At 60.8% G+C, this 24058-nt stretch overlaps 1 protein-coding gene across 1 annotated transcript; it reads left to right on the top strand.

Annotated features, from left to right (window-relative positions):
* The first annotated feature begins 2191 nt into the window (after positions 1-2191).
* Positions 2192-23770, top strand: CCDC187 (coiled-coil domain containing 187). Its single transcript, XM_030816492.1, has 9 exons — positions 2192-2522; positions 5153-5251; positions 7645-7746; positions 12873-13007; positions 13528-14687; positions 15124-15218; positions 18462-19048; positions 19530-19623; positions 23575-23770. Exons 1-9 carry the CDS (start codon positions 2192-2194, stop codon positions 23768-23770), a joined length of 2799 nt encoding a protein of 932 aa, XP_030672352.1.
* Positions 23771-24058: the final 288 nt, after the last annotated feature.

Raw genomic sequence — 24058 nt, 5'->3', positions numbered from 1 at the left:
TCCAGGCTCCGAGGGTGGGGGGACCCTGTGGTCACACCACTGGTTCCCTGAAGCTTCCTGTAACGTCCCAGATATGCTCCCCAGGGCGTAACAGCCCGAGGCTCATCCTTGTCCCAGCCTCATCACAGGAACGGGCTCATGCCTGGCGCTAGGAGAGTGCAGACAGGCCAGGTGGGGCTGGAGGTGGCCGCACCTCATATGACACGCAGGGCCTGTCTGTCCTTGGATGACTCCTCTCTCCTTCCCCTCCGAGGCTGCTGGTGATTCAGTCTCTGCGCCCTGGATGCCCGTGGCTGTGCCTGCCGGTGACCAGGGCCCCGTTTGGCTTGGAACCTCCCCTGGGCCCCGTGCCAATGTGGGGCTGGGCTTGGGTGGCGTCTCCAGGCGTTTGCCTGGTGGTTCCAGAGGACAGGTTCTATAGCGTGAGCCTGGAGGACGGCCCTCCATCCTTCATGCCTACCTAGACTTAAGGGGTCTTTTGCCGCAGACCCCCCTTCTCTGGGGCCACTTGGGAAGGGGCACCTTAAGGGCCATTCCTGGAACAAATCCGTGCTCATGATCACTGCAGCTCCGTGCCACTGCCACCTCCCACAGGGATGGACTCACCAGGGGCTCACAATGGTGAGCAGTGTGGGGGGGAGTCCCCAGGCTCTGAGGTGGCACTGCCATTGGGAGTGGGGAAGGAGCTGGGAGGGAACTGGGATCTGAGTCCGAGTTCCCCCTCAGGGACTGCAGAGCCATGTCCTCCCCACCACACTGCCCTGTCACGGCTGCACTGGGTTGTGCAGGGGCCGAGGAGGCCAGCGGGGGCTCCTGACCTGGGGCAGCACCTGGCATCTCTGCCACTGTCACTGTGGGCAAAGGGTGTCTTCTGGCCCGCACCAGGGTGAGCCCAGAAGCCAGCGCCCCTTCCCCTGCCCAGCCCCATGGAACTGAGAGATGGTGGCTGATGTGTTTCTGTTGGGATGTCTGGGCTGGGCCCCACAGCTGCTGGGACCTCTGTGCCTCACACTGAATTAAGCCTGACCCTGACCTGGGGTTAGGCCCCGCCCCCACCAACCAGAAACTTGCCCAACACTGACCCCACAAGCCCAGCCCGGCCCCATTCCCTCCCTGCATGTCATTCTGGGCCTGGGCAGACTGGGTGGGGCGCCGCTGAGAGCCCCATCAGGAGCTGAAGGCCAGAGGCTCTGTCGCTGAGTGACAAGGTTATTATGCTGTCACGGGGCCAGCCGGAACTCTCCCCCACCCCACCAAGAGACAGCTCATTAGGAAGGCCCCCAGCTGTGGCCAGCCCAGTTTCAATGACCCACCTGAGGGTTTCCATCGTGGGCCAGGGGACCGGCATAGGCGGGCATCCAGAGCCAGGCAGTGGCCAGCCCATCCCAGGCAGGGTCATAGGCAGGGCTGCAGGCCTCGAAGCCGTCATGTGAAGGCAGCAGCTACCCCAGGCAGGGCGGGCCAGGTTGGCCTTGCACCTGCTCACCCCTTAACCCTGCGGCCATGCCGACCCTGGTCATGGGCATGCTGCCCACCTGCCTGGGGGACACACCTCAGCCCGGCCACAAGAACAGTCAGAGGCAGGGCCCCTTCTCCCATGGGGCCCCAGGGAGAGCAGCAGGCTGGGAGGCTGTTGCCAAGCCCAGGTAGCATCTGCGTGGACTCAGGCGGGGGGCTGCACTGCCGGCAGGTGCCGTGCCTGCTCCTGGAGGCAGTGGCTCTGTGCGAGGTACAAGGGCGTGGGGTCAGAGTGCCACACCTGCCTCTGTGCATGCCTTTGGGCAGGCAGCCCAGCCTCTCTGAGACTCAGTTTCTCCATCTGTAAATTGGGCCGATCACATTACCTACCTCAGAGGGGTGTGGTCAGGGCTCGAGAGAGAATGCTGGGGCTGTCCTCGAGGTGGGGTGTATTCCAGCCCCTCCTCTCCACCTCCAGTCTGTGGAGCAGGAATGCCCGGGGAGGTGAGGCCAGTCTGAGCGGCTCTGCTCGGCACCTCTGCGCCTGCATGTCTGACCAGCATGTCTGCTGTTCCCTCCCAGGCTCCGTGCACCTGCAGCCGAGGATGACGTGGCAGCCCTGAGGTGGCCCGGGCCCTCCCAGCAGCCGGATCCGCCCTGGGCAGCTCCCCACGTGGTCGGGTCTGAGGACCTCGAGGAGCCAGGCCCCTGGGGGAAGGCCTGCAGCCTGCCCATGTGGTCCACAGGCCCGGAGGCCAGGGATGGGGACAGCTCAGTGTCATCGGGCCGCCTCTCGTGCTCTTCGGGGGGCCACGAAGCGTGTGTGTCCTGGAAGGAGAGGCCGCCCCAGGTGTTGGGGCCCCAGTGGAGGCCCAGAAAGAGTGACCCGCGGCTGGAGCAGCTGAGAGATAAGATCCGGGCCCAGGTGTGGCGGCAGGAGAGCTGTGCGTCCCTGGGCACCTCAGCCCCCTCCAGCGCCTCCAGACTCCACAAAGCCTCCACGCTGGCGCATAGGAGGAAAACCCAAGAGGCAAAAAATCCCCCTCCAGCCCCTGAATGCTCAGGTCAGTGGCCGCTTTGCCAGAGAGGGGCAGGAGGACTGCGAGGCTGTCGGGAGGGTGGAGAGCGGGCAGGATCGGGCTGTGCTGGACACGTGGTGGGGGCCAGCCGGGTGTATGCAGTGTGTCCCCAGGGTGGGGATTAGGAGTCATGAAGGGGTGCTTCTGAGCTGGGTCCATGATGAGGATCCCTCCCTGGAGACGCCAGGGGAGTGGTGGAGATGCCAGTGCCCAGGAGGGAGGGGCACACAGGGCTTGTGGCGCTGGGAGAGGGGGCATGGTCCCTGGACCTAGAGTCTGTGCCTTTGTCCCTGTAGCCTTGGGGGGCTGCATGGTCAGATTTGTGGGGACTTAGGTCAGGAGCGCCCTAAATGTCAGCCTGGGATTTGGAAAGTCTGGCAGCTTCCCTCCTGCAGGGACAGGGGTTGTGAGTGTGGTGGGGGGTCTTGTCCTTGGAAGGGTCAGTGGTGGGAGGGGTAACTAAAGAAGTTTGGAAACGGCTTCCCTGTTGGAGTGATGTTGAGAGCCAGTCCTGTGGATTCTCTGTGTCCAGGTATTTAACTCTTTTCCTAAGAAAACAGGGAAGATGTTTTCCTCCTTTATTTTATTTTTATTTTTTTGAGATGGAGTCTCGCTCTGTCACCCAGGCTGGAGTGCAATGGTGCAATCTCATTGCAGGTTCAAGCGATTCTCCTGCCTCAGCCTCCCGAATAGCTGGGATTACAGGCACTCGTCACCATGCCTGGCTAATTTTTGTATTTTTAGTAGAGATGGGGTTTCACCATGTTGGCCAGGCTGGCCTCGAACTCCTGACTTCGTGATCTGCCTGCCTCGGCCTCCCAAAGTGCTGGGATTATAGGAGCCACAGTGCCCAGCCTCCTCTATTTTTAAGATAACTTCTGATTAAAAAAAAAAATGTAGTCCAGGCGCAGTGGCTGATGCCTGTAATCCCAGCACTTTGTGAAGCTGAGGCAGGCAGATCACGAGGTCAGGAGATCGAGACCATCCTGGCTAACACGGTGAAACCCTGTCTCTACTAAAAATACAAAAAAAAAAAACACCTAGCTGGGCGTGGTGGCGGGCGCCTGTAGTCCCAGCTACTCGGGAGGCTGAGGCAGGAGAATGGCATGAATCCAGGAGGCGGAGCTTGCAGTGAGCCAAGATCATGCCACTGCACTCCAGCCTGGGCGACAGAGCGAGACTCCGTCTCAAAAAAAAAAAAAAAGTAACGTATGCATAACATAAAATGTACCATCTTAACCATTTTAAAGTGCACGATTCCATGTCACTGAGCACATTCACAGTCCTGCAGCCACCACCCTCCATCTCCAGAACTCTCCATCTTCCCAAACTGAAGCTCTGTCCCCATGAAACACTTACCCCCGTCCCCTCCCAGCCCGGGGACCCTTTGTCCTACTTCCTGTCTCTGTAGCTCTGACGACTCTGGGGACCTCATATCAGTGGAATCACATAGAATTTGTCCTTTTGTGACTTTGTTTTTTTACGGCGGTGCATGTTTTTGTTGCGAGGGGGAGGTATAATAAGCACAAAGAATGAATAAAATGGAATAAAAATCATTCCAATTCCCCATGTACCTTCCTCCCCCAAACTGCCTGAGCGAACACTTTGGGGTGCACCCCTCTAAGTCATTACTTCCCTTTGCAAGAACAGGATTTGAAGCCCATATGTGGTACCTCCTTCCTGATGCTACGTGGTCCAAATCCCACCCAGGGCACAGCACGAGGGCGTGCAGGGCCTGGCTCACTGCTGGTGGCTCCGTGGAGCCACTGCCAGAGGCGTTTCTCTGCGAGATGCCTGCGTCGTGCCAAGCGCTGGTGCAGGTCCTGATGGGCCCCATTGGATGCATTCTCAGGCCTGGAACATTGGTCATATGTGCTGTTCAAAGGTTTTTGAGGCTGGGCGTGGTGGCTCACGCCTGTAATCCCAGCACTTTGGGAGGCTGAGGTGGGCAGATCACGTGAGGTCAGGAGTTCGAGACCAGCCTGGCCAACATAGTGAAACCCCATCTTACTAAAAATACAAAAATTAGCCATGGGGCTGGGCACAGTGGCTCACACCTGTAATCCCAGCACTTTGGGAGGCAGAGGTGGGCAGATCACTTAAGGTCAGGAGTTCAAGACCAGCCTGGCCAACATGGTGAAACCCCATCTCTACTAAAAATACAAAAAATTAGCCAGGTGTTGTGGCAGGCGTCTGTAATCCCAGCTACTCGGGAGACTGAGGTAGGAGAATCACTTGAACCTGGGAGGTGGAGGTTGCAGTGAGCCGAGATCACACCACTGCACTCCAGCCTGGGTGACAGAGCTAGTCTCCGCCTCAGAAAAAAAAAAAAAAAAAAGTCTTTTGAATTACAAAAATTAGCTAAGCATGGTGGCCGGCACCTGTAGGCCCAGCTACTCGGGAGGCTGAGGCAGGAGACTTGCTTGAACCCAGGAGGCAGAGGTTGTAGCTGAGATCGCGCCATTGCACTCCAGCTTGGGTGACAGAGTGAGACCCTGTCTCAAGTAAATAAATAAATAAAGGCTCTTGAGCTGCTGCCAAAATGGAACCTTTTTTTGGAAATTCTTTGCGGATCTCTCTTCTCACGCTGCCTTCTTCTTTTCACCCTGTTCCAGGTTTCAGCATCTTGAGTGCAGCTGAGCGCAGAGTTGAAGCCAAGGCATCCCATGGCCAGGGGCGCGAGCTCTCCAGGGTCTCCCAGCACCAGGTTCCTGGTGAGTGGCTCTGTGGCCGGCTGCCCTGGTGCTCCGGGTTAGATGCTCAGGCCATGATGTGGGCAGCACATTCTGGGCCACCCTCACAGACAAAGACACTGAGGCTCAGGGAGGACTCCAACTGGAAAGAGGCCAAGCGGGGATTTGGAGCCAGACTGCCATTCTCTGGAGCCTGTGTTCTAACCCTCTGCCTCTCCAGTGGGGCAGGATCCAGGCAGGCCCTGCAGGGCAGGGGAGCTGAGCAGGGGCGTTTTTTTTTGTTGTTGTTGTTGTTTGTTTGTTGTTTGTTTTTGCTGAGAGATCTCCTGCACAAAATAGGCAAGGAGTTTTCTGTGTGGCTGCATGTCAGCCACAGGGAGTGGGTCTGGGGCCCTCCAGGTCCCTGCCAGCTCCTGGGATCGCTTTTCCATCTTGTAGGTGGGAGGCACTGCCCCCACAGCCCACAGATGGGGAGATGCTGAACCGTTGGTGGGCCCCCAGGCTCGTGAGGAAGGGGCCGGGGCCAAGGGCCCCATCAGGTTTTTGCTCACTCATTTGCTCGACAAATGGGAGGAGTAGGATGGAGGGGGCAGGAGCTGCTGCTAGGGGCTGGAGGATGTGGCCTTCATCCCGGGCAATGGGAGCCATTAAGGTCTAGGCGGGGAATGGCGGTGAGCTGGGCTTGGGCAGGCTCACTCTGCTGCCGGGGCACAATGGATGCAGGAGGCTCTCTCGAGTCCAGAGACAGGCAGACGCCGGCAAGATTCCTGAGGCCCAGAAAGAAGGATGGGGAGCTTGGGAGCAGAGGCGTTTCGGGCTCAGCACGGGGACTCACGTGCATTTTCGTGGGGACAGTTGTTGCCATCCCAGCAGGGCAGTGCCAGCTGGGTGGGTCCAGGTTGGTGGTTTCTCCATGAGGTCTGGTTGGGCAGCAGCCACAGGCACGCATTTGGGTGTGTCCCTCCCATGTGGTGTGTGAGCCAGTGCAGATGTGGGTGGGGTCCAGGGCTGGCCCCTCGGAGAGCAGGGGACAGAGCCATCTCCCTGACCCCACAGTTGCCGGGGAAATCCTGTCCATCCAGATCCAGTTCTGCCTGAGCCCCGTGGTCAGCGCCACTTTGTTCCTCCTTCCTCCGCCTTCCAGGGGAACTCCAATGGCATCAGCTTGATGACCACTCTCCCTGCCTCTGCCCCTGCCCCAGGTCAAGTTCAGGGTCCAGCAATGGGTCACTCAGGGACCTCAGCCACCCCATCCTATCAGTCACCGGCTCCTGGCAGCCTCGTTTTCATGCTCCGAGTTTGAGAACTCTCCAGAAGCAGGCATGGAGGAGGCCTTTTTTTAAGTGCCCAGTTCAGTGGCGCTAAGCGCATTCATAGCACTGTGCAGCCATTGCCAGCCTCCGTCTCTAGAACTTTCCATCTTCCCAAACTGAAGCTCTGTCCCCACTTACTCTCCATCCCCCTCCCCCAGCCCCTGGCACCTACCTTCCTACTTCCTGTCTCTATGGCCCTAGTGACTCTGGGGACCACATAGAGTGGGATCACAGTCTGTGTCCCTTGCAGAGGACCTGGCTCTTGAGGCTCCTCCTGCCAGCAGAGTTGGGGCCTGGAAAACCAAGGGACAGACCCAGCCTGGACTGAGTGGCATTTGGAGGCCTAGACGCCTTTGGGCCAGGGTCCTCTTCTGTGGGTCCCCACCTATGGGGACAAGGCAGGTTCTCGCATGGCGGCTTCCCAGATATGCCCCCACCCCAGCTGTGCAGAGACTAAAGGAAGTCGGAGGCAGGGAAAGATGACCAGCCAGCCTCCGAAGCCGGGCCCTCTCGGTGGCCACTGCACTCACTGCGGGACTTTGAACAAACCCCGCCCCCTTGGGCTCTCCATCTCCTCCCCATCAGCAGAGGGGTCCACCCCGCGGTGCCAAGGCCCCCCCAGGTCTTGCCCTCGCTCCTTCTGGCCCTGGTCCCAGAGATGTTCAGTCCGGCTGCTGCCACTCTGTGCATTCACTTGGGGCCTGGCCCGTCCAGTCATTCATTCAGTCAGCAAACAGTCCTGAGTGCCCATGGCCCGGGCCCCCAGCTGGGTGCTGGATTCAGAGATGAGAAACTGGTTCCTGTCCTCAGGACCTCTGGGCCTAGAGGGGAGGCAGCCAGACACTCGGGAAGGAATTTGAATAGGTATGTTTGCCTCTCTAAGGAGGAGTCCCCAGCGGCAGTCCCCAGGCAGAGCTCTGCAGGGGACGTGACAGTCAGACTGTGCCCTGTCCCCAGCGTTAGCTGCCCACCCTGGCTCTCGCCAACCAGGGAGCAGGACTGGCAATGTTTGTGGCTCTAGGAACTGTGCTTGCCACGTGGGGGGCCTGCGTGTCATTTTACCGCTCACCCTCTCTCCTTCCTTTCTCTTCCTCACTGAAGTTCGAAGGGAAAAACCCAAAAGGGTCAAGAGCAGTTCTTGCAGAAGAGAGAAGACCCCCAAGTCGCCCTCCCCTAGAAGAGTGGCCAAAGACAAAGACGAAGGTAAGGTTTGCTATTTTGGGGCCCTGGCACACTAGGTGCATATGATCCTGGCACACTAGGTAGGCAGATGGCTTTCACTTCTGGGGCTGGGGCTGGCCAGCCGGACTGCCATGTGCACAGGGTTCTGCAGGGCACCTGGGTTCGGCAGGCCCGGCTGGAGTGTCAGGGCTAGTGTCCCAGGCAACTGGTGACCTTGGCCACCACTGGAGCAGCAGGTGGTTCCTGTCCGGGCAAGGGCGTGTCCCTCGAGACAAAGTGAAAGTCCACAAAACACCAGGCACTATTGTCCTCTCAACACCCGGAGACTAGGCGAGTCTAAGAAAACAGAGCTGTTCAACCATACTGTAGCATGCACTGGCAGCTCACGGTACCACAGCTCACACCACCCGCAGCTCTTGGCACCCGTAGCTCAGGGCACCCACACCCCATGGCACCCGCAGCTCAGGGCACCCACACCCCATGGCACCCGCAGCTCAGGGCACCCGCAGCTCAGGGCACCCACCCATGGCACCCCCAACTCACGGCACCCACAGCCTACGCCACCCACAGCTCACGCCACCTGCAGCTCATGTCACCTGCAGCTCACAGCTCTTCAGAGCAGTAACAGATACTGGCATGGGTGCATGTGCGGTGGGCAGCTCAGGGCACGCTTGGCTGAGGGAGCCGTGCTTGCTTTCTTTGTCACACGGTCACATTTAATGAGCAAGCCCAGGGCATCTCCTTCCACCTGCACACTTGGGGGTGGGAAGAGTCTTCCGCAGACCTCACTCCCTCCAGTAGCTTGGGGACTTCGCACAGGCACATGGGGTGTGTGAGTCAGCCACGCGCTTGCGTAACATTAATTTCACGAGTGTTTCCCGGAGAGTCCAGTCAGGTAATCCTGTGGGTGGATCCCAGGGGTCTGATCCAGGCATCTCCCCGCCAAGGACCGGGCAGAGGTGTCAGTGCCCTGCAGAGACCCAGTGGCCCAGCCCGGGCATGCGTTTCAGAGCTTGCAGGGCGAACCCGACAGTGGCCCCTGCCCTTGAGCGAGTGGGTGGCAGGCAGAGTCCCTCCGGGCCTTCCTTCTGGGGCGTCTTCGAGGTCAGGGGAGTGGCCAGTGCCCGCACTCTGTGGGCTCACTGCAGTCTCCTGGTTCCCCGCAGAGGGTTGGCAGTCTTGCTCCCATTTTGTAGATGAGGAGCCGAGGTTCACAGAGTTCCCACAGCCTGCCTGGGACCACACAGAGGGAGAGCCTCCCACCCGTCCAGCCCGAGGCCGGTGCTCCTAACCTGGGAGCCCAGCTGTGTGCACCTGGGGCCACGCCTGGGCAGCTTGTCAAGGCCACCCTCCAGGCGTGGATTCTGGGGCCACCGAACCACGGGGTTTTGGAGACACCAGCAAGCGCCCCCAGGTGGAGTGAACGCCACCTACTAGGCTGAGATTGGCTTTGTGGGACCCTCACTCTAAGGGTGAGCAGTGCCAGCTCGCCGGCCACTCCCGTGATGCTCCATGCCTCAGTTTCTCCACACTGCGTGCAATCACAGCCCTGGGGCTGCGGGGAGGGGCACTGCGTGGCGTGCGCTCTGTCCGTGCCCAGGTGCCTGAGCGTCTGTCCCGTGTCATCAGTCACCGGCCCCTCTGCTCTTAGGCAGAGCAGCAGCAGCTTCCAGCCGACAGTAAATGCCTCTGTGCCCACACCCAGGGAGGACGCACGGGTGAAGTGGGAGCTCAGCGGGGCCGCGGGGCCACCGTGTGCATTCAGCAGGGCCAGAGGCCAAGCAGGAGGGGAAGGCGATCGAGGGACCCGGGCACCAAGAAGGTTCCGGAAGGCCGTGGAAACATGCGTACAATATAACAATTGTCTGCATGATCACCCCCTCCCTCCCCCAGGTCTTTGGTTTGTTTTATTTTAATGGCTCAGTTGAAAAATGACCTCCTTTCTGCCTGACACTGGGTCAGAGGGCATGCCACCGGCCGCATTCATCATCGTAAGCACCGTGTCACTCTGACAGTGTTGACCATTAGTTTCTGTCAGTGATGAAGTCACAGCTGGGCTAAGGAGAGATGAGTTTTGGTTCAGAGGTCAGAGCCACAGGACTTGGGAATTGGATGAATTAGAAATTTGCTGTAGTTAACAAAAAATTAAATCACGATACTTATAAAATATTCATCCATCCGGGCCAAAGGAAAATGAAGCCCGATATTTAATTTCAGATTATATCGCCTCACTTTGCATTTTTTATCAGAGATGAGGTCGGCCCCGGAACTTTGACAGGGCACTTGGGGACTTCATGCATTTCCACAGATTAAAAATCCTCTCGTAAAATAATTAATTGCCATTAAACTGCTCAGCGGAAGAAAAAATGTGCCCATCAGGAGGCATTTATCGAGCGGGACCCTCTGGCGGGCTAATGGGGAAGTGAGCGGCCAGCGATGGAGGGGCCAGGCGGGCAGGCGGGCAGCCCCTCCCCAGGCGGGTCCCTGGCCCAGCACCCCAGCGAGGGAGAGCAGCTGTAGGGACTAGGATGGAGAAACCTCACCGGGGCTCCCCTCCATGCTGGGTACCCCCCGAAACCCAGCTGTGGCCAGTTGGGTCATGCTGGCCTCAACGCCGGCCTTTGACACCACCCTGAGCCAGCGGAATCCTGACCCCCTTCCAGGCCTAACTCCTGCAATGATCGTGACTGCCCTTTCATTCCTGTGGCCCTATGGGAGGTGCTGTGAGATATGCACCCCATTTTACAGATGGGGAAACTGAGGCATGGATAAGTGAATCACTTGCCTGAGGCCCATGGCTGGTGAGTGGCAGAGCCAGACTTAAACCCAGGTCTGAGACCACACCCTAAACCTTCCTCTACCTTGGGGTCCTGTCCTAGACAGTGTATGGCCTTAAGGGGTCCTGCCCTAAAGTGGGTGTGCGGCATGGCCTGGGGTCCTGTCCTGGAGAGGCCGTGGCCGTGGGAAGCCTGTCCTTGGGGACGTGGCTTTGGGAGGGCATGGCCTGGTGGGTGCGACCGTGTAGCCCATTCACCTTCCTGGAGAGGTAGCTTCAGGCCTGTGACTGATGGCCAGGGGTTGGGGCAGTGTGAGGAGGGCGCCGTGTCTGGTGGTGCTAGGGAAGTCCCTGACTCAGTCCAGGAGCCTGACCCTGGGTGCTCAGGTCTCTGGATGGTCCCTGCCCAAGGCACTCTCATTTGGCAGAAAGTCCCCCTTCATGGGGGCCAGGGCGAGCCCTGGCTGAGTCTCCACAGTGGTCTTGACCCCATGCCACGGAGTGGAACCGCCCTGGGCTGGGCCTAAGGAAGGGGCGTAGGGGCCAGGGACCCATGACATGTATGGTGTTGGCCCTGCAGAGCCAGGTGGAATAAGCAGTGTGTGTGAGTGAATGTGTGTGTGAGAGCACGTGAGGGTGTGTGTATATGAGTGTGTGAGAGTGTGTGAGAGCACGTGAGGGCGTGTGTATATGAGTGTGTGAGAGTGTGTGAGAGCACGTGAGGGCGTGTGTATACGAGCGTGTGAGTGAATGTGTGTGTGAGACCACAGGAGGGCGTGTGTCTACGAGTGTGGAGTGTGTGAGAGCCATGACGGTGTATACGAGCATGTGAGTGTGTGTGGAGACGTGAGGGCGGTGTTGAGGGTGAGTGTGGTGGTGAGAGCACGTGAGGGCGTGTGTATACGAGCGTGTGAGTGATGTGTGTGAGAGCACGTGAGGGCGTGTGTATACGAGCGTGTGAGTGAATGTGTGTGAGAGCACGGAGGGCGTGTGTAGAGGTGGTGAGGTGTGAGACCAGGGGGGGGGGGGGGGGGGGGGTGTACGAGTGTGGTGTGGTGAGAGCACGTGAGGGCGTGTGTCTACGAGTGTGTGTGAGAGCACGTGAGGGCGTGTGTATATGAATGTGAGTGTGAGAGCATGTGAGGGCGTATAAGCATGTGAGAGTGAGTGTGAGAGCACATGGGTGTGTATATGAGTGTATGAGTGTGTGTGGTTGTGTGTGAGCGTGTGAGTCAGCATACGAGACTGTGTGAATGTGTGTGAGAACATGAGTGTGTGGTAGTGTGTGTGAGTGTGAGAGCATGTGTGTCTGTGTGAAAGTGTGTGAGAGGATGAGACCGTGTGTGAGCACGTGTCAGAGTGTGTGCAAGTGTGTGTGCATGTGTGAATGCATGAGCATGTGAGAGCATGTGAATGTGTGTGTGACAGCACTGTGAAGGCATGCGTGTGACAGTGTGTGAGCATGAGTGTGAGCATGCGAGTGCCTGTCAGCATTAGAGTGTGTGTGTGAGCCTGTGAGCACGTGAGGGAGTTGTGAGCATGTGTGTGGGAGCGTGTGTGTGGGCATGTGTGTGACAGTGTGTGAGCATGTGACTGTGAGTGTGTGAGCATGTGAGCCCAGGGCTGGCCCTGCTTCCGGCCTTTGCCAGGGCCCTCATGGCTGGGCCCATGGGGCTGGCGGGGCCGGTGTTGGCATCGGTGGCCGTGAGCTGGGCTGTGAAGTGCCACCTGGATGAGCGCTGCTCACTGCGTGATGCCGTTTGTGTGCAAAGGCTAGTTTGTACCCGGGACGTGGGGCCGTTTGCTGCTGCGACGCCCGGGACTCCCTGTCCTGCCAGCCTGGGAGCCTTCACCGCGGCTCACTCGTGTGACTGCTGGCTCTGCTGGCTTAAAAGCAGGTTAATCTCCTGTGGCTGGGCGCACGTGGCCAGCGGTGACAGGACCTCCCATGCTTCGCGGAGCCCGATGTGCAGTGCGGAGCGGAGGGTGGGGCTGCTGGCTCGAGGTTGTCACTCCAGCTGCTGCTGCTGCTCGGCGTTTCTTTTGCATGGGCTGTGTGCCCGGCCTGTGCTGAGAGCTTCACCCGCAGAACTGTGGGGCAGGTCCTGTTTTCCACGCTTTCCTGAAGAGGACTCTGAGAGTCAGGGAAGCCACTTGCCCGTGGCCACCCTGAGACTCGGCCTTGCCCCGTGCAGGCTGAGGGTCCTGCTCTGCCCAATAGGGGCCTGGACGTGAGGGATATCCCCCCTGTGCCCTCTGGGAGTGTTGAAGTGGCCTCCTGGGGCTGTGCAGAGCCACCAACCTCCCCGTCCGGGCCAGTGCCCAGAGGGCCACGGGGCGCCCGGCTGTGTGCATGTTTTCTCTTTTTAAGATTCGGAGCTGGTTGGTGTTTATGCCTGGAGAAAGGGACAAGCTCTGGTGAGGTCGCTGCTTGGGCCCCCTCCTGTCCTCCGCAGGCAGCATAGCAAGGATCCCTCAAGAGACCCGGCTCTCACCGTGGACTCAGGTACCTGTGCCTCTGCCATGGAATCTGTCCTGCTCTGCTGTGGCGTCTGGGGGCGGGCGCAGAGGAGGAGACACCCAGGTTCCAGGCCGCCTGGAAGGAGGAGGTGTTGGCACCTCTCACAGCAGCCTGCAAACACCCTCCAAACCTGCCACCCATGCAACTGGGGACTTCGGGTAATAAGTGTTTTCAAAGCGTAAGGAAAGGGTTTCTGTCCCTGGGAGGCTCCATCGCCAGTTCCCGGGGCAGGCATGCTGCTGAGGCTGTCTCCTGGCAGGAAGGCAGGATGGGAGCCGGCAGGGGCTCCCCAGACACAGGCACCCTCCACCTGTGCTTGGCTACCGTGCGCAGAGCGGCGGCTCATCACACAGGCGTGGTGCCCACCCTCAGAGGGCTTCTGCCCAGCAGGGGCCCGAGGGCCTCCTTGCCACCCCCACGCTCTTTGCCACCAGCCCGGATGGAGGAGCTGGCTTTGCTCTCCCCTCCGCTCCCCTCCTCACCCCTGACGCTCCTGTCTTTGCAGGAGACAGCGAGAAAGTCATAGCTGCCGAGTGCTCACCAGTCTGTGCCCAGTTGCCCGGTGCCACCTCCGCCCACAGTGACCAGCAGGTGTCTGGGAACACACCCAGCCTGGCTTCCTTCGACCAGCCGGCGACCATCCAGACGGCCATGGCCATCCTACAAGACCTGCGCCAGCAAATCCAGGCTGGGCTGGAGCTGGCCCAGGCCCGCAATGGAGGGCAAGAGCTCGGGCCGTCAAAGCAGAGGCTGCAGGACGTGGCAGGGAGGGGCTGCTGCAGGGACCCCAGTGCCCAGAGCTCCTTCTCTAAGGGTTCCTGCACCATGACAGAGAGGAAGCATTCCTCTTCAGAGAGGGCCAGGAGTTTCCACGCCTGGGAGCCCTGGAGCTCCTCCACTGGACGGGAGTCCTGTCCACAGAGGGCCTGGGGGGCCCAAGGACAGGACCGCTCCTTCCAGAGGCCGGAGAGTCCCCATAAGAGGTTGGGCCACTTCTCCCAGCGGCCCTGGAGTGCGTTGGCTGGGCAGGCCTGCAGTCCGCAGAGGGCCTCGGGGGCCCAAAGACAGGGCCCCTCCTCCCAGAGGCCTGACAGCCCCCCTGAAAAGCGGAGCCCCTTCCCCCAGCAGCCCTGGAGTGCTGCAGCCACACAGCCCTGTCCACGGAGGGCCTGGACTGCCTGTGAAGACTGGGAGGCCCCTGGCCCCAGACTGTGGAACCCTCTGGAAAGGCCCAGTCCTCCAGCCCAACGGCCCTGGAGCAGCTCTGGCGTGCAGAGGGCCGGCCCCCAAGGCAAGGGCAGAGGCCTCGGCCCCCCTGCCTCGGCTGCCAAGCATGTCCTGCCAAGGCCCACCAGGAGCTTCCCTCAGAACCCACTTGGGAAGGAGAAGGACGCGCTGCGGCCCTGCCCCAGGCCCCGGGGGCTCCTGGGACCCTCACACAGCTCCGAGTCCTTGCGGGAGTTCATACGCCAGAAGGCGCGGGCCCGGCGGCGGCAGGCCCTGGAGGAGAAGGCCTCGGCCCTGCGTACACGGGAGCTGAGGAGCCGGAGGCTGCAGGAGGTCTACCGGCAGCAGAGGGAGGCCATCCTCGGCAGGGCGGTCCCCGTGGTCTCCTGGACCACCCCTGGCATCGTGACCTTTGTCCCCAGTTCTGCACAGTCCGGGGTACGTGCCGGGGGTGGGTTGGGGGGACTCAGCTCAGCCATGGGCCCGAGGCTTGGGCGCTCAGGTGCTGCCTCCAGCCCCCTGGTGTCCTCCAGGGAGTGGCCAGGTGAGGGTTGCAGCTGGGGGCTGGGGACTTCGTGGTGTCACTGCCACTGCCTGTAGAAAGCCAGCGCTTCTGTGGATGCCTCCCTGGGGGAGTCCCTGGTGAGGTGCAGAGTCAGACCTGGGCGCCTTTGCCCCTGGGTGCAACGGGGCTCCGGAGGGACCCCCTTGCCTCTCACAGCCCCTGAAGTGGGACCCCGATTCCTGCAAGGCTCTGGGGAAGCAGCCTGAGACCCCCAAGGGAGGTCAGGGCCTAGCTCTGAGGCTGAGAGAATGGGGCGTGTGGACTTCCCGAGCGGGGGGCTCTGATGGCATTGCCCTCTACTCTAATTAGGGCCTGGAAGCCTCTGGGAGCCTGGAGTCCCCAGTGCTGGAGTGGAGCAAAGTGACCTCTGGCATGGTGCTGGGGGGCCAGGAAGCCCCAGGCAGGTGGGTGTGAAAGTGCGGGTGCTGCACGTGCCGGGCGGGGCCTGGTGGGGGGGCCAAGAACAGTTCTGGGTGCGTTCTGGGGCCCTCGTGACATTGCCTCATGACTCAGAGGCTCCTCAGGTGGGGCAGGCTCTGCCCTGCTCGCCCACAGTGCCACCTGGCTGCTTGGAGGAGGCAGTCACCACTGTGCTTATTCTCATGGAGGCAAGAGTCGCATCAAACTTAAATCTACCACGTTAAAGTGCACGTTCCGTGGCATTGAGCACCTTCACCGTGTGCTGTGCAACCACCACTTCCACTGAGTTCCAGAACATTCCATCTCCCCATGAGCCCCCACCCTCAGGAGGCAGCCCCTCCTGCAGCCCTTGTGGGGGGTCCATGGGGGTCTCCTTTCTGCCTCGACGGATTTGCCTATTCTTTTTTTTTTTTTTTTTTTTTTTTTGAGATGGAGTTTTGCTCTGTCGCCCAGGCTGGAGTGCAATGGCACAATCTTGGCTCACTGCAACCTCCACCTCCCAGGTTCAAGTGATTCTCCTGCCTCAACCTCCTGAGTAGCTGGGATTACAGGCACCTGCCACCACACCCAGCTAATTTTTTGTATTTTTAGTAGTGATGGGGTTTCACCACATTGGCCAGGCTAGTCTCAAACTCCCAACCTCAGGTGATCCACCTGCTTCGGCCTCCCAAAGTGCTGGGATTACAGGAGGGAGCCACCGCGCCCCGCCCGGATTTGCCTATTCTTGACATTTTATCTAAATGGGATCACCACGTATGGGTCTGGCTTCTCTCACCGAGGATAACGTTTTTTAGGCTCATCCATGTTGCAGCTTGAGTCAGAACTTCATTGAGTCTCTGGCTGAATAATGCCCAGCTGTGGGCAGGTGACCTTTTCTTCACAACCTCGTGGCCGACGGATGCCTGGGCTCCACCTGCTGCTGCCGTGAACGGGTGCTTGCACCTGCTTTGGCCCTTGAGCTGTTTCTCTTGGGTGCATGCCTGGAGTGAATTGCACGGGCATGTGCACCTGTGTGTGCAGCTTTCTCGGGGACTTGCACCCCTGTTCTGCACAGCAGCCGCCCTGGTTCCCATCCCCCGGCCGGCGCGAGGGTCCCCATCTCCCCACTTCCTCATAGTGCTTACTTTTCGGTTCTTTTCTGTGTTTCTGTTTTGCTTTGACTACCGTGTATTTTAATTTCTGGAGGCCCCTCCCCCAGGGGCATCGTGAATCACACGCGTGGGGTCTGAAGACCTCCCTCCACTTTGCTTGGGGGAGTCGAACCTGGGTCTCGCCCAGGAAGGGCTGTGGAAGGCCCCAGCTTCAGGCCAGTGGAAAACACTCTGGCCTGGCCTCACGCTAGGCACCTGTGAGGAGCTCACGGCCAGGCCTCCTGCATGCCCTGGGTTCCAGCGGGCAGGGGGAGCTGGCTCAGAGGCCAGGGAGGGGGCTCCCACCCACCAGGAGCGTCCCACCCTCGACTCCCTCAGGGCTGCCCCTGGCGTATCTTTGGCAGCTGGTGTTGGGGGCTTCAGGATGGCCCCTGGGAGCTCAGCTCCCACCCCTCTCTGCAGGACCCGACCCCTCCCTCTGGCTCCTTTTGGCTCCATTTTGTCTTGAAGGCGCTCGTTTTGGGATTCCTTCCCGGGAGTCTGGGTCACAGGGCAGCCCAGGGGCTGCATCTGTCAATGTCCAGCAAGACAAGGACACAAGTCCTGAGTATGCCGCTGGGTGAGCGTCCCATGCTGGCCCCGCTGTGTCACCCCCTCCCCAAGGGCAGCCCCTCCCCCACTGGCCACAGTCGGGCTCCGTTTGCTCGACAGCCTCCCGAGTAGCTGGGACTTGTCGTCTCGGGCAGCTGCAGGGCCTCATCTCACTTCATCATGTCCTTGTCTTTTTTTTTCCCCACCTAAAAAATTGTAGCCGGGCACGGTGGCTCCCCCCTGTAATCCCAGCACTTTGGGAGGCTGAGGTGGGAGGATTGCTTGAGGCCAGGAGTTTGAGACCGGCCTGGACAACATAGTGAGACCCTGTCTCTTTTCTCCGGAACTCTTCATCTTCCCAAACCGACACTCTGTCCCCATAAAACACTAACTCTCCATCTCCTCCCCAGCCCTTGGCAGCCACCATTCTACTTCCTGTCTCTATGGATTTGCCTGTCCCAGGACCCTCATGTGAGCAGGAATGCACCGTGTTTGTCCTTTTTGTTACTGAAACACCAGGGGTTTGGTCTCAGTCCTGCTGCTTGCCACACAGAAGGCCAATTGCGGAGACAATGAGTATTGCCAGGGAAGAGGTTTAATTGGGTGCCGCAGCCGAGGAGATGGGGGCTTAGTCTCAAATCCAACTCCCTGACTGACTAAAGTTGGGGTCTTGCGTATCAGGGAAGGAATGCAGCTCTGTGCAGGAAACGGGAACTAGGGAAGGGTAAGGAAGCAAGCGTGATGAACGAGGAGTCTGGCGTCTCATTGTCCAGGTGTGGTGATCTGCTGCGTTTCAGGTCCTTGGTTCTGTGTGGGAGGCCTGATGATAGGTTTCCTGAGAAAGGAACTCAGGTGAGACAAATGAAACTTTTTCACGTGTTAAGACCGGCCGGGCTCATTTCTATGTTTATTCAAAAGAAACCACGAATGTGAGTTCCAGGGGACCGTTGGGCCAGTTTCATTTTGTGGCTGACTTATTCTACCAAGGGTGGTGTTGTAGCCTGCGTCGGAACGTCCTTCCTTTTCAGGGCTGAATACTATTCCACTGTGTCGGTGGACCTCATTTTGCTTCTCCATTCATCTCGATGGACACTGGGTGGTTTCCACCTTTTGGCTGTTGTGAATAAGGCTGCTGTGAACATGGGTGACGTCTTCGAGACTCTGACTTCTGCTCTTCTGGGTGCATGGCCAGAGGCAGACTTGCCAGACCCGTGGTTGTTCTATGTTTGACCGAGCTGCCTCTCGCCGTGGCAGCACTGTTTTACACTCCACCGGCAGTGCCGCTGTCCCCTCGCTCGCGCCTGGCCCTGTTCTTTGCGGCAGCTGTGTGGTCTGTTGTGTGGATACCATCACCGCTTCCGTGGTCCCTGTGGACAGATACTGGGTCGGTCACAGACGCTGCTGTGATGCTCAGTCCCTGCGGACAGACACTGGGTCGGTCACAGCCGCTGCTGTGATGCTCACCCCCGCAAAACACCCGTGCTTTCCGTGCCCTGCTGGGGCGACCGAGCCTGAGCTGATCTGTCCGCGTCTCTCTCCCTGCAGCTTCTGCCTGTGTTTGAACAGAGCCTGGAACCATGCTGAGACCCTAGAGCCCCCAGGGATGGGGGGCCCCCAAGATGGCCCCGTGCTGCTGTCAGCCTCACCCTCTCTGGGATCCCTGGAGCTCCAGGACCTGACCACCCGCTACCTACCCCGGGGACTAGACCTGAAGGAGGCTGAGCACCTGGGCACTTCCAGCTCCCTGCACCTCCAGCATAAGCAGGCACGGCTGCAGGCGCTAGAGACCACAGCCAAAGTCCTCAAGCAGCGGGTCGATAGCCTCACCGCCAAGCTGCAGGGTGCTGAAGCGCCGGACACTGTCAGGGACCCAGCTGTGGGCCTGCTGTGCTCGCGCCCCCACACCCTACCTGCCGCCCCCACGCTCGCCACCCCCACGTCTGCTGCCCCAGCCTGCCCCGGAGTCTTGGGGCCCAACGGGGGCAGAGGGGCGCCTGGGGAATGGGTGAGCGTGCAGCCCCAGACCCGTCCCCCCACCTACTTCCTGGATGGCGAGACACTGCCGTGGGGCCCCAGCTGGGAGCAACAGCAGAGCGTGAGCCCGAGGGCCCGCCGCGAGAGCAAGCCCCGAGGTAGGCCGGCACCCGGGCCACGGTGACTGCTGGGTGGCCAGGGGGTCCTGTGGGCTGGGAGGAATGGGGACCCCATTTTCTCTCTGAGCCTTGGTTTCCTTCCTGGAAAGGGGGCTAGGAGGACAACAGTCCAGGGGCTCTGAGCAGCATGGTGTACGTGGGCTTTCCCGCGTGGCCTGTGGTGTGTGTGGGCTCTTCCCTGTGGGATGTGTGAGTTCTCCTGTGTGGCACGTGGCACCCGCAGCAGCTGTTGCTCCTGTCTTGTTCTCTGGCCAGAGGAAGGGTGAGGCTGCTCCCGTGGCTCCTTCCCTGCTGCCTCCCTGCCTTTCCTCCAGCAGAGGGGCCTGAGGGCCAGGGAGGCTCCCCCACCCCCACCCCTGCCAGGTGTGGCTCAGGCTCCTCTCCTGCTGCGATGGCTTGAGTCCCCCATCCCGTGCTCCCAGCTGACCAGGGAGTGAAGCCAGGTGCCCTCTTCCCCAAGGTTCCCCAGAGGAGGGACACGTGGACGTGAAACTGGACAAAAGGCTGCAGAGAGGCGTGGCCCCCTTCCAGGCCCTCAGCCCCTCTTCGGGGAGGTAAGCCCACCTGCCTGCCCGCCCACCCACGCTCAGGGGCTGCCTCTCACTTCACCCCCATGTGTCCCCGTCATGCTGGTCCAGAGGCTGCGGCCAGGGACCCGGAGCAGGTGGTGCTGGCTCGGACGCTGGCCGGGGCAGGGAAGCCCCGTGTCAGACACTCCCCCCACAAATGCCCCCTGAACTGGCTGCGGGCCTCGGGGACGCCATTGGTGCCGCTCCCTCTTGCCTGCTGCTCCAGACTGAGTGCAGGGACAGTGACTTGGGTGCTCCTTGCCATCCGGGCCCAGCGACCCCACCTGAGCTCTCAGGGCCGCCCGTCCACAGAGCCTCACACGCCTTCTGGCTCCCATCCCCAGCACAGGCTGCGGCCTCCTCTGGGTCCGTGTCACACAGGTACATCTGAAGCCCCTTCCCAGGGACACTGCGCCTGCCCTGCACCCCCAGGCCCCTCAGCCCCAACTCCCTCCTCCCGGGGAAGCATCTGCCCTACCCCAGCGCCTGCAGCCCCAGTAAGCCCCAGACTGAAGCAGAGCCCAGCAGGCTCGGTCCATGGGGGCTTTGCAGGTGGAAACTGAGTTAGATGCTCGTGACAGAGGTTGCAGCGCACGAGGCGGTGGCTCCCTCCCGAGCACCTAAGCCTCAGCAGCAGCTGTGGCCTCGAGTCCCTCCTAGGGATTTGTGAACACGTTTCGATCTCCTCTCCTGAAAAAGCCCCCTCCACACCTGCCCCCCACCAAAAATCTTCCTCTGAGCCCACCATCTGCCCAGCCGGCCCTCTCGCTCTTGCTGGGGTGGGCCGGGATCCCTGTGGCCCTCCTGGCCAGCAGTGCCCTCCTGGTCCCCACGGCTCCCTGCACACCGCATACTGCCAGGCGTTCTTGGGGCCACTCCTGGCCACTCACCCCTCTGTCCTTGATGGAAGCACCCTGGGTGAGGGATCCCAGCCTGACCTGAGCAGCTGCTTCCCAGGCAGCCCCGGAACCCAGGCTCGAAAGCTCAGCACCACGGGCGGGGCAGGCAGGAGGCCAGGCCAGCGGCTGTCTCTCAGGACGGCCTCTGTGCATCCTCAACGCGTGGCCAGGTCCACCAGGGACACCTAGACGTTGGCTCCCCAGATGCCAGGGCCTGGGTCATGCCACCCACTTCCACCAAGCTGTCTTCTGCTGGGTGGCCAAGGGCATGAGGGCAGATGCCATGTGTAGCCCTAGGGTGGCAGTGGGCACCGCAGCAGAGAGGCTGTTGCTCAGAGTCCACGTGTGGGGGAAGGGGGTGCCCCTCCCCAAGCCCAACTTTCCCTCCTTTCCCCGCCCCTCCCTCCCCTCCTGTTGGGACATTTCCTGGCCCGAGGTCTCTCCTGCCCATCCTTCCTAGGAAACCCCACCAGCTTCCTCTCCTGAAGCCCCCCCCCTTGCCCTCAGGGGATGGCGGGCTTGGTGCCTGCGCCAGGGCCTTTGAGTTGTGCCCCATCTCACTCCCAACCCCACCCGCTGCCCAGGCCCAGTCCAGCCCGTGGAACTGAGCCATTGTGACCAGAAGAGGGCAGCATCAGGCCAGACCTCACCTCGGTCGCCTGCAATGCCCCGGACAATTTCCGCCCGGCCCTTGAGAAGGGGTGGGAGGTGGAGGCGGTGAGAATTTTTGAAAAGGTTAATTTCAGTGCCCCAGGCTCCCAGGGGACCAGCTAGATCTGCCCCCAGGGCCAGACCCAGGCTGAGGTCTCAGCGTTCCTGGCCCAGCCTGGGTCCAGCCAGAGGGGCAGAGGGGCAGCCCGGGCTCCCTGTGGTGATGGCACCCAGACATTCTCATCAGGGCTGGGCACTGGGCTGTGCCCTCCACCCCCACATCCCTGCCGAGGCGGTGGAGAGACAGCAGGAGGCAGAATCATATTCATGAACCGTGGCCCGGAGGGACCCGGGTTGGTGGAGAGCAGGGATTAGGGAGAGGCTCAGAGGCGAGCTGCGCCCTCCCAAGGCTTCCGCCCCTGCTCGGGCAGCCAGGAAAGGGGCCTGGCCTGTCTGTTGCCACTCACCACTTGAGGGGCTGGAGCTTCAGGGCCAGCGCACGCAGCCTCTGCTGGTTCCACCTGCTGCCACCTGGTGCGTTTCCCATGCTGAGCCTCTCGGGTGCCCCAGATCCCGGCCGCCTCTCAGACTTGTTTCTTTTTTGTTTTGTTTTGTTTTTATTTTTGAGATGGAATCTTGCTCTGTCGCCCACACTGGAGTGCAATGGCTTGATCTCAGCTAGCTGCAACCTCCGCCTCCCAAGTTCAAGCAATTCTCCCACCTCAACCTCCCCTGCAGCTGGGATTACAGGCACCCGCCACCATGCCCAGCTAATTTTTGTATTTTTAGTAGAGACGGGGTTTCACCATATTGGCCAGGCTGGTCTCGAGCTCCTGACCTTGTGATCTGCCCACCTCAGCCTCCCAAAGTGCTGGGATTACAGGCGTGAGCCACTGTGCCCAGCCTCAGACTGATTTCTGAGTTGGGGTGGGTCCGTCCCCTCTGTCCCATGGGAACCTGGCACTCAGTGGTGGAGGCACTGGGGCTTCTTCTAGCCACCCAGCCTGGGTTCCAGAACACTTCTCCAGGCCTGTGCTCCCAGGTGCCGTGCAGCCCCTCACGGCCTGGGCACACGTCCAGCTCCCCTGCAGCACCCGGAATGTGGGCGGTGGTTGGGAGGTGGGTCACCGCCATCACCAGACCCTGCACAGCCCCTGCCCACAGCAGGTGTGAGACAAACACCTGTGGGCCCTGCGGGCTGCTGAGGGAGGGCATGTCTACCCCCTGCCCGACAACCCCTGGGCCACAGGTGTGGGCAGCATCTTCAGCCACTCCAGTGGGTTCTGGGTCACTGCGTACCAGGAAGCACAGATGGAGGCCCTGATGAGAAATGCGAAGTGAGGCGAGCCATGCTCGCAGATGCAGGCTCAGCATACGCCCCAGATGCAGGCTCAGCATGCGCCCCGGATGCAGGCTTAGCACACACCCCAGATGTAGGCTCAGCACACATCCCAGATGCAGGCTCAGCACACGCCCTGGATGCAGGCTTAGCACATGCCCCAGATGCAGGCTCAGCACATGCCCCACCCGCAAACCCAACTCTCTGTGTACCCCAAAGACCCCTCATCCCAGTAGTGCTGCCTGCCCGTGCCTGGCAGCTCTCCCTCACCACTTGGCCACCTCTGGGAGAAAGGCCAGCGGCCACACCTGGCTCCTGGCTCTGTCAGCTTGTGTGCTGGCCAGCCTGAGTGGGGGCAGGTGTGTGGGTCCAGCTGTGCCTGCCTTCATGGTCACAGCCTGGGTGCTCCCCAGATAGGTTGCCCTGCAGTCTCCACTGCCACCCTTGAGCAGTGGGGTGAGGGTTACAGCTGATGTGTGACCCCGTTCTGCTCTGGGCCTGGTAGGCACTGCCCTTAGTAGAAGGCAGAGATGGTCCCAATGACCACACTGGCTGGGGAGACTCTGATCTTGGCCCTGGGGACCGACGGTGGCCACGGAAGCTGACCGTGCACACCCCTGTCCCCCCTGGGGTCTGAGTGCAGAGCTCTGAGCAGCCAGGCTTGGTGCCAGCGCTTCCCAGATGTGGGCTGGTGGCCTCACCTCGGCCCATGCCACCACGCTGGGACACATGCTCAGGCCCCACCCACTCACCCCTGCCTCCTGCTCACCCTGCCTCCCGCTCACCCCTGCCTCCCACTCACCCCTGCCTCCTGCTCACCCCTGCCTCCCACTCACCCCTGCCTCCTGGCTCCCAGGCCTCAGGCCCTTCCCCCGCCAGGCTTTTGGCCCTTGGGTCCCACCCTGGGCACACTGTTGGGGGTCTGAGAGCTGCTCCAGGCCACGGGAGTGCAGGTTCCTGCTCAACGAGGGGCTGTCGCCTGGATCTCCCTGCCTCCTGTCTCCTCCACAGGCCTGGCCCTACCACACGTGTGCCTGTGTCTTCCAGCTCACATGCGGGCCCAGCCACGCTGCACCCTATCTGGGGCTCCCTGCGACTGGAGGAGACGCCGTCGGCCGGAGGGGCAGACTCTGTGGCGCCCTGGAGCCCCCGGAGCTGTGGTAAGGGCGACCCTGTGGACAGGCCCCGGGCTGGCTGGTCGGGTGGCCGGGGGCATCCGCTGAGAACCCCTTCCACTGCCTAGCACTGGAGCTTGGCCCTGCGGGATAGGGCAATCCTTTTCCACGTGGAGAGCATCCACGCCTCGTTATTAAAGCTTTTGGAGGCTTTCGGGACCCTCTGCGTGCTCTGTGCTCGCCACACCTGCGGTGATGGGTGCCGGGTGGATGAGACCCACGTGCTTATTTCATGACAGCCGTGCCCTGTGCTGCTGTGCTCATCCCACCTCCTAGGACGCTCCCTTACAGTCCCATCAGCCCGGATTCGACTTTTTCTTCTGCTACTGAGTGTTTTCATCCTGGGTTTCCAACAA

Source organism: Nomascus leucogenys, chromosome 8, assembly GCF_006542625.1.
Source record: "Nomascus leucogenys isolate Asia chromosome 8, Asia_NLE_v1, whole genome shotgun sequence".
In the NCBI taxonomy this organism is placed as follows: Eukaryota; Metazoa; Chordata; class Mammalia; order Primates; family Hylobatidae; genus Nomascus; species Nomascus leucogenys.
The sequence above is the reverse complement of the archived record's forward strand: the minus strand, read 5'-3'. Positions and strand labels throughout refer to the sequence as shown.

Excerpts from the sequence above, each read along its gene's own strand:
- CCDC187 (XM_030816492.1), top strand. The coding sequence starts at position 2,192 with ATGTGGTCCACAGGCCCGGAGGCCAGGGATGGGGACAGCTCAGTGTCA. Across the intron at positions 5,252-7,644 it reads CTCCCAGCACCAGGTTCCTG|TTCGAAGGGAAAAACCCAAA; the intron begins GTGAGTGGCTCT and ends TCCTCACTGAAG. Across the intron at positions 7,747-12,872 it reads GGCCAAAGACAAAGACGAAG|ATTCGGAGCTGGTTGGTGTT; the intron begins GTAAGGTTTGCT and ends TCTCTTTTTAAG.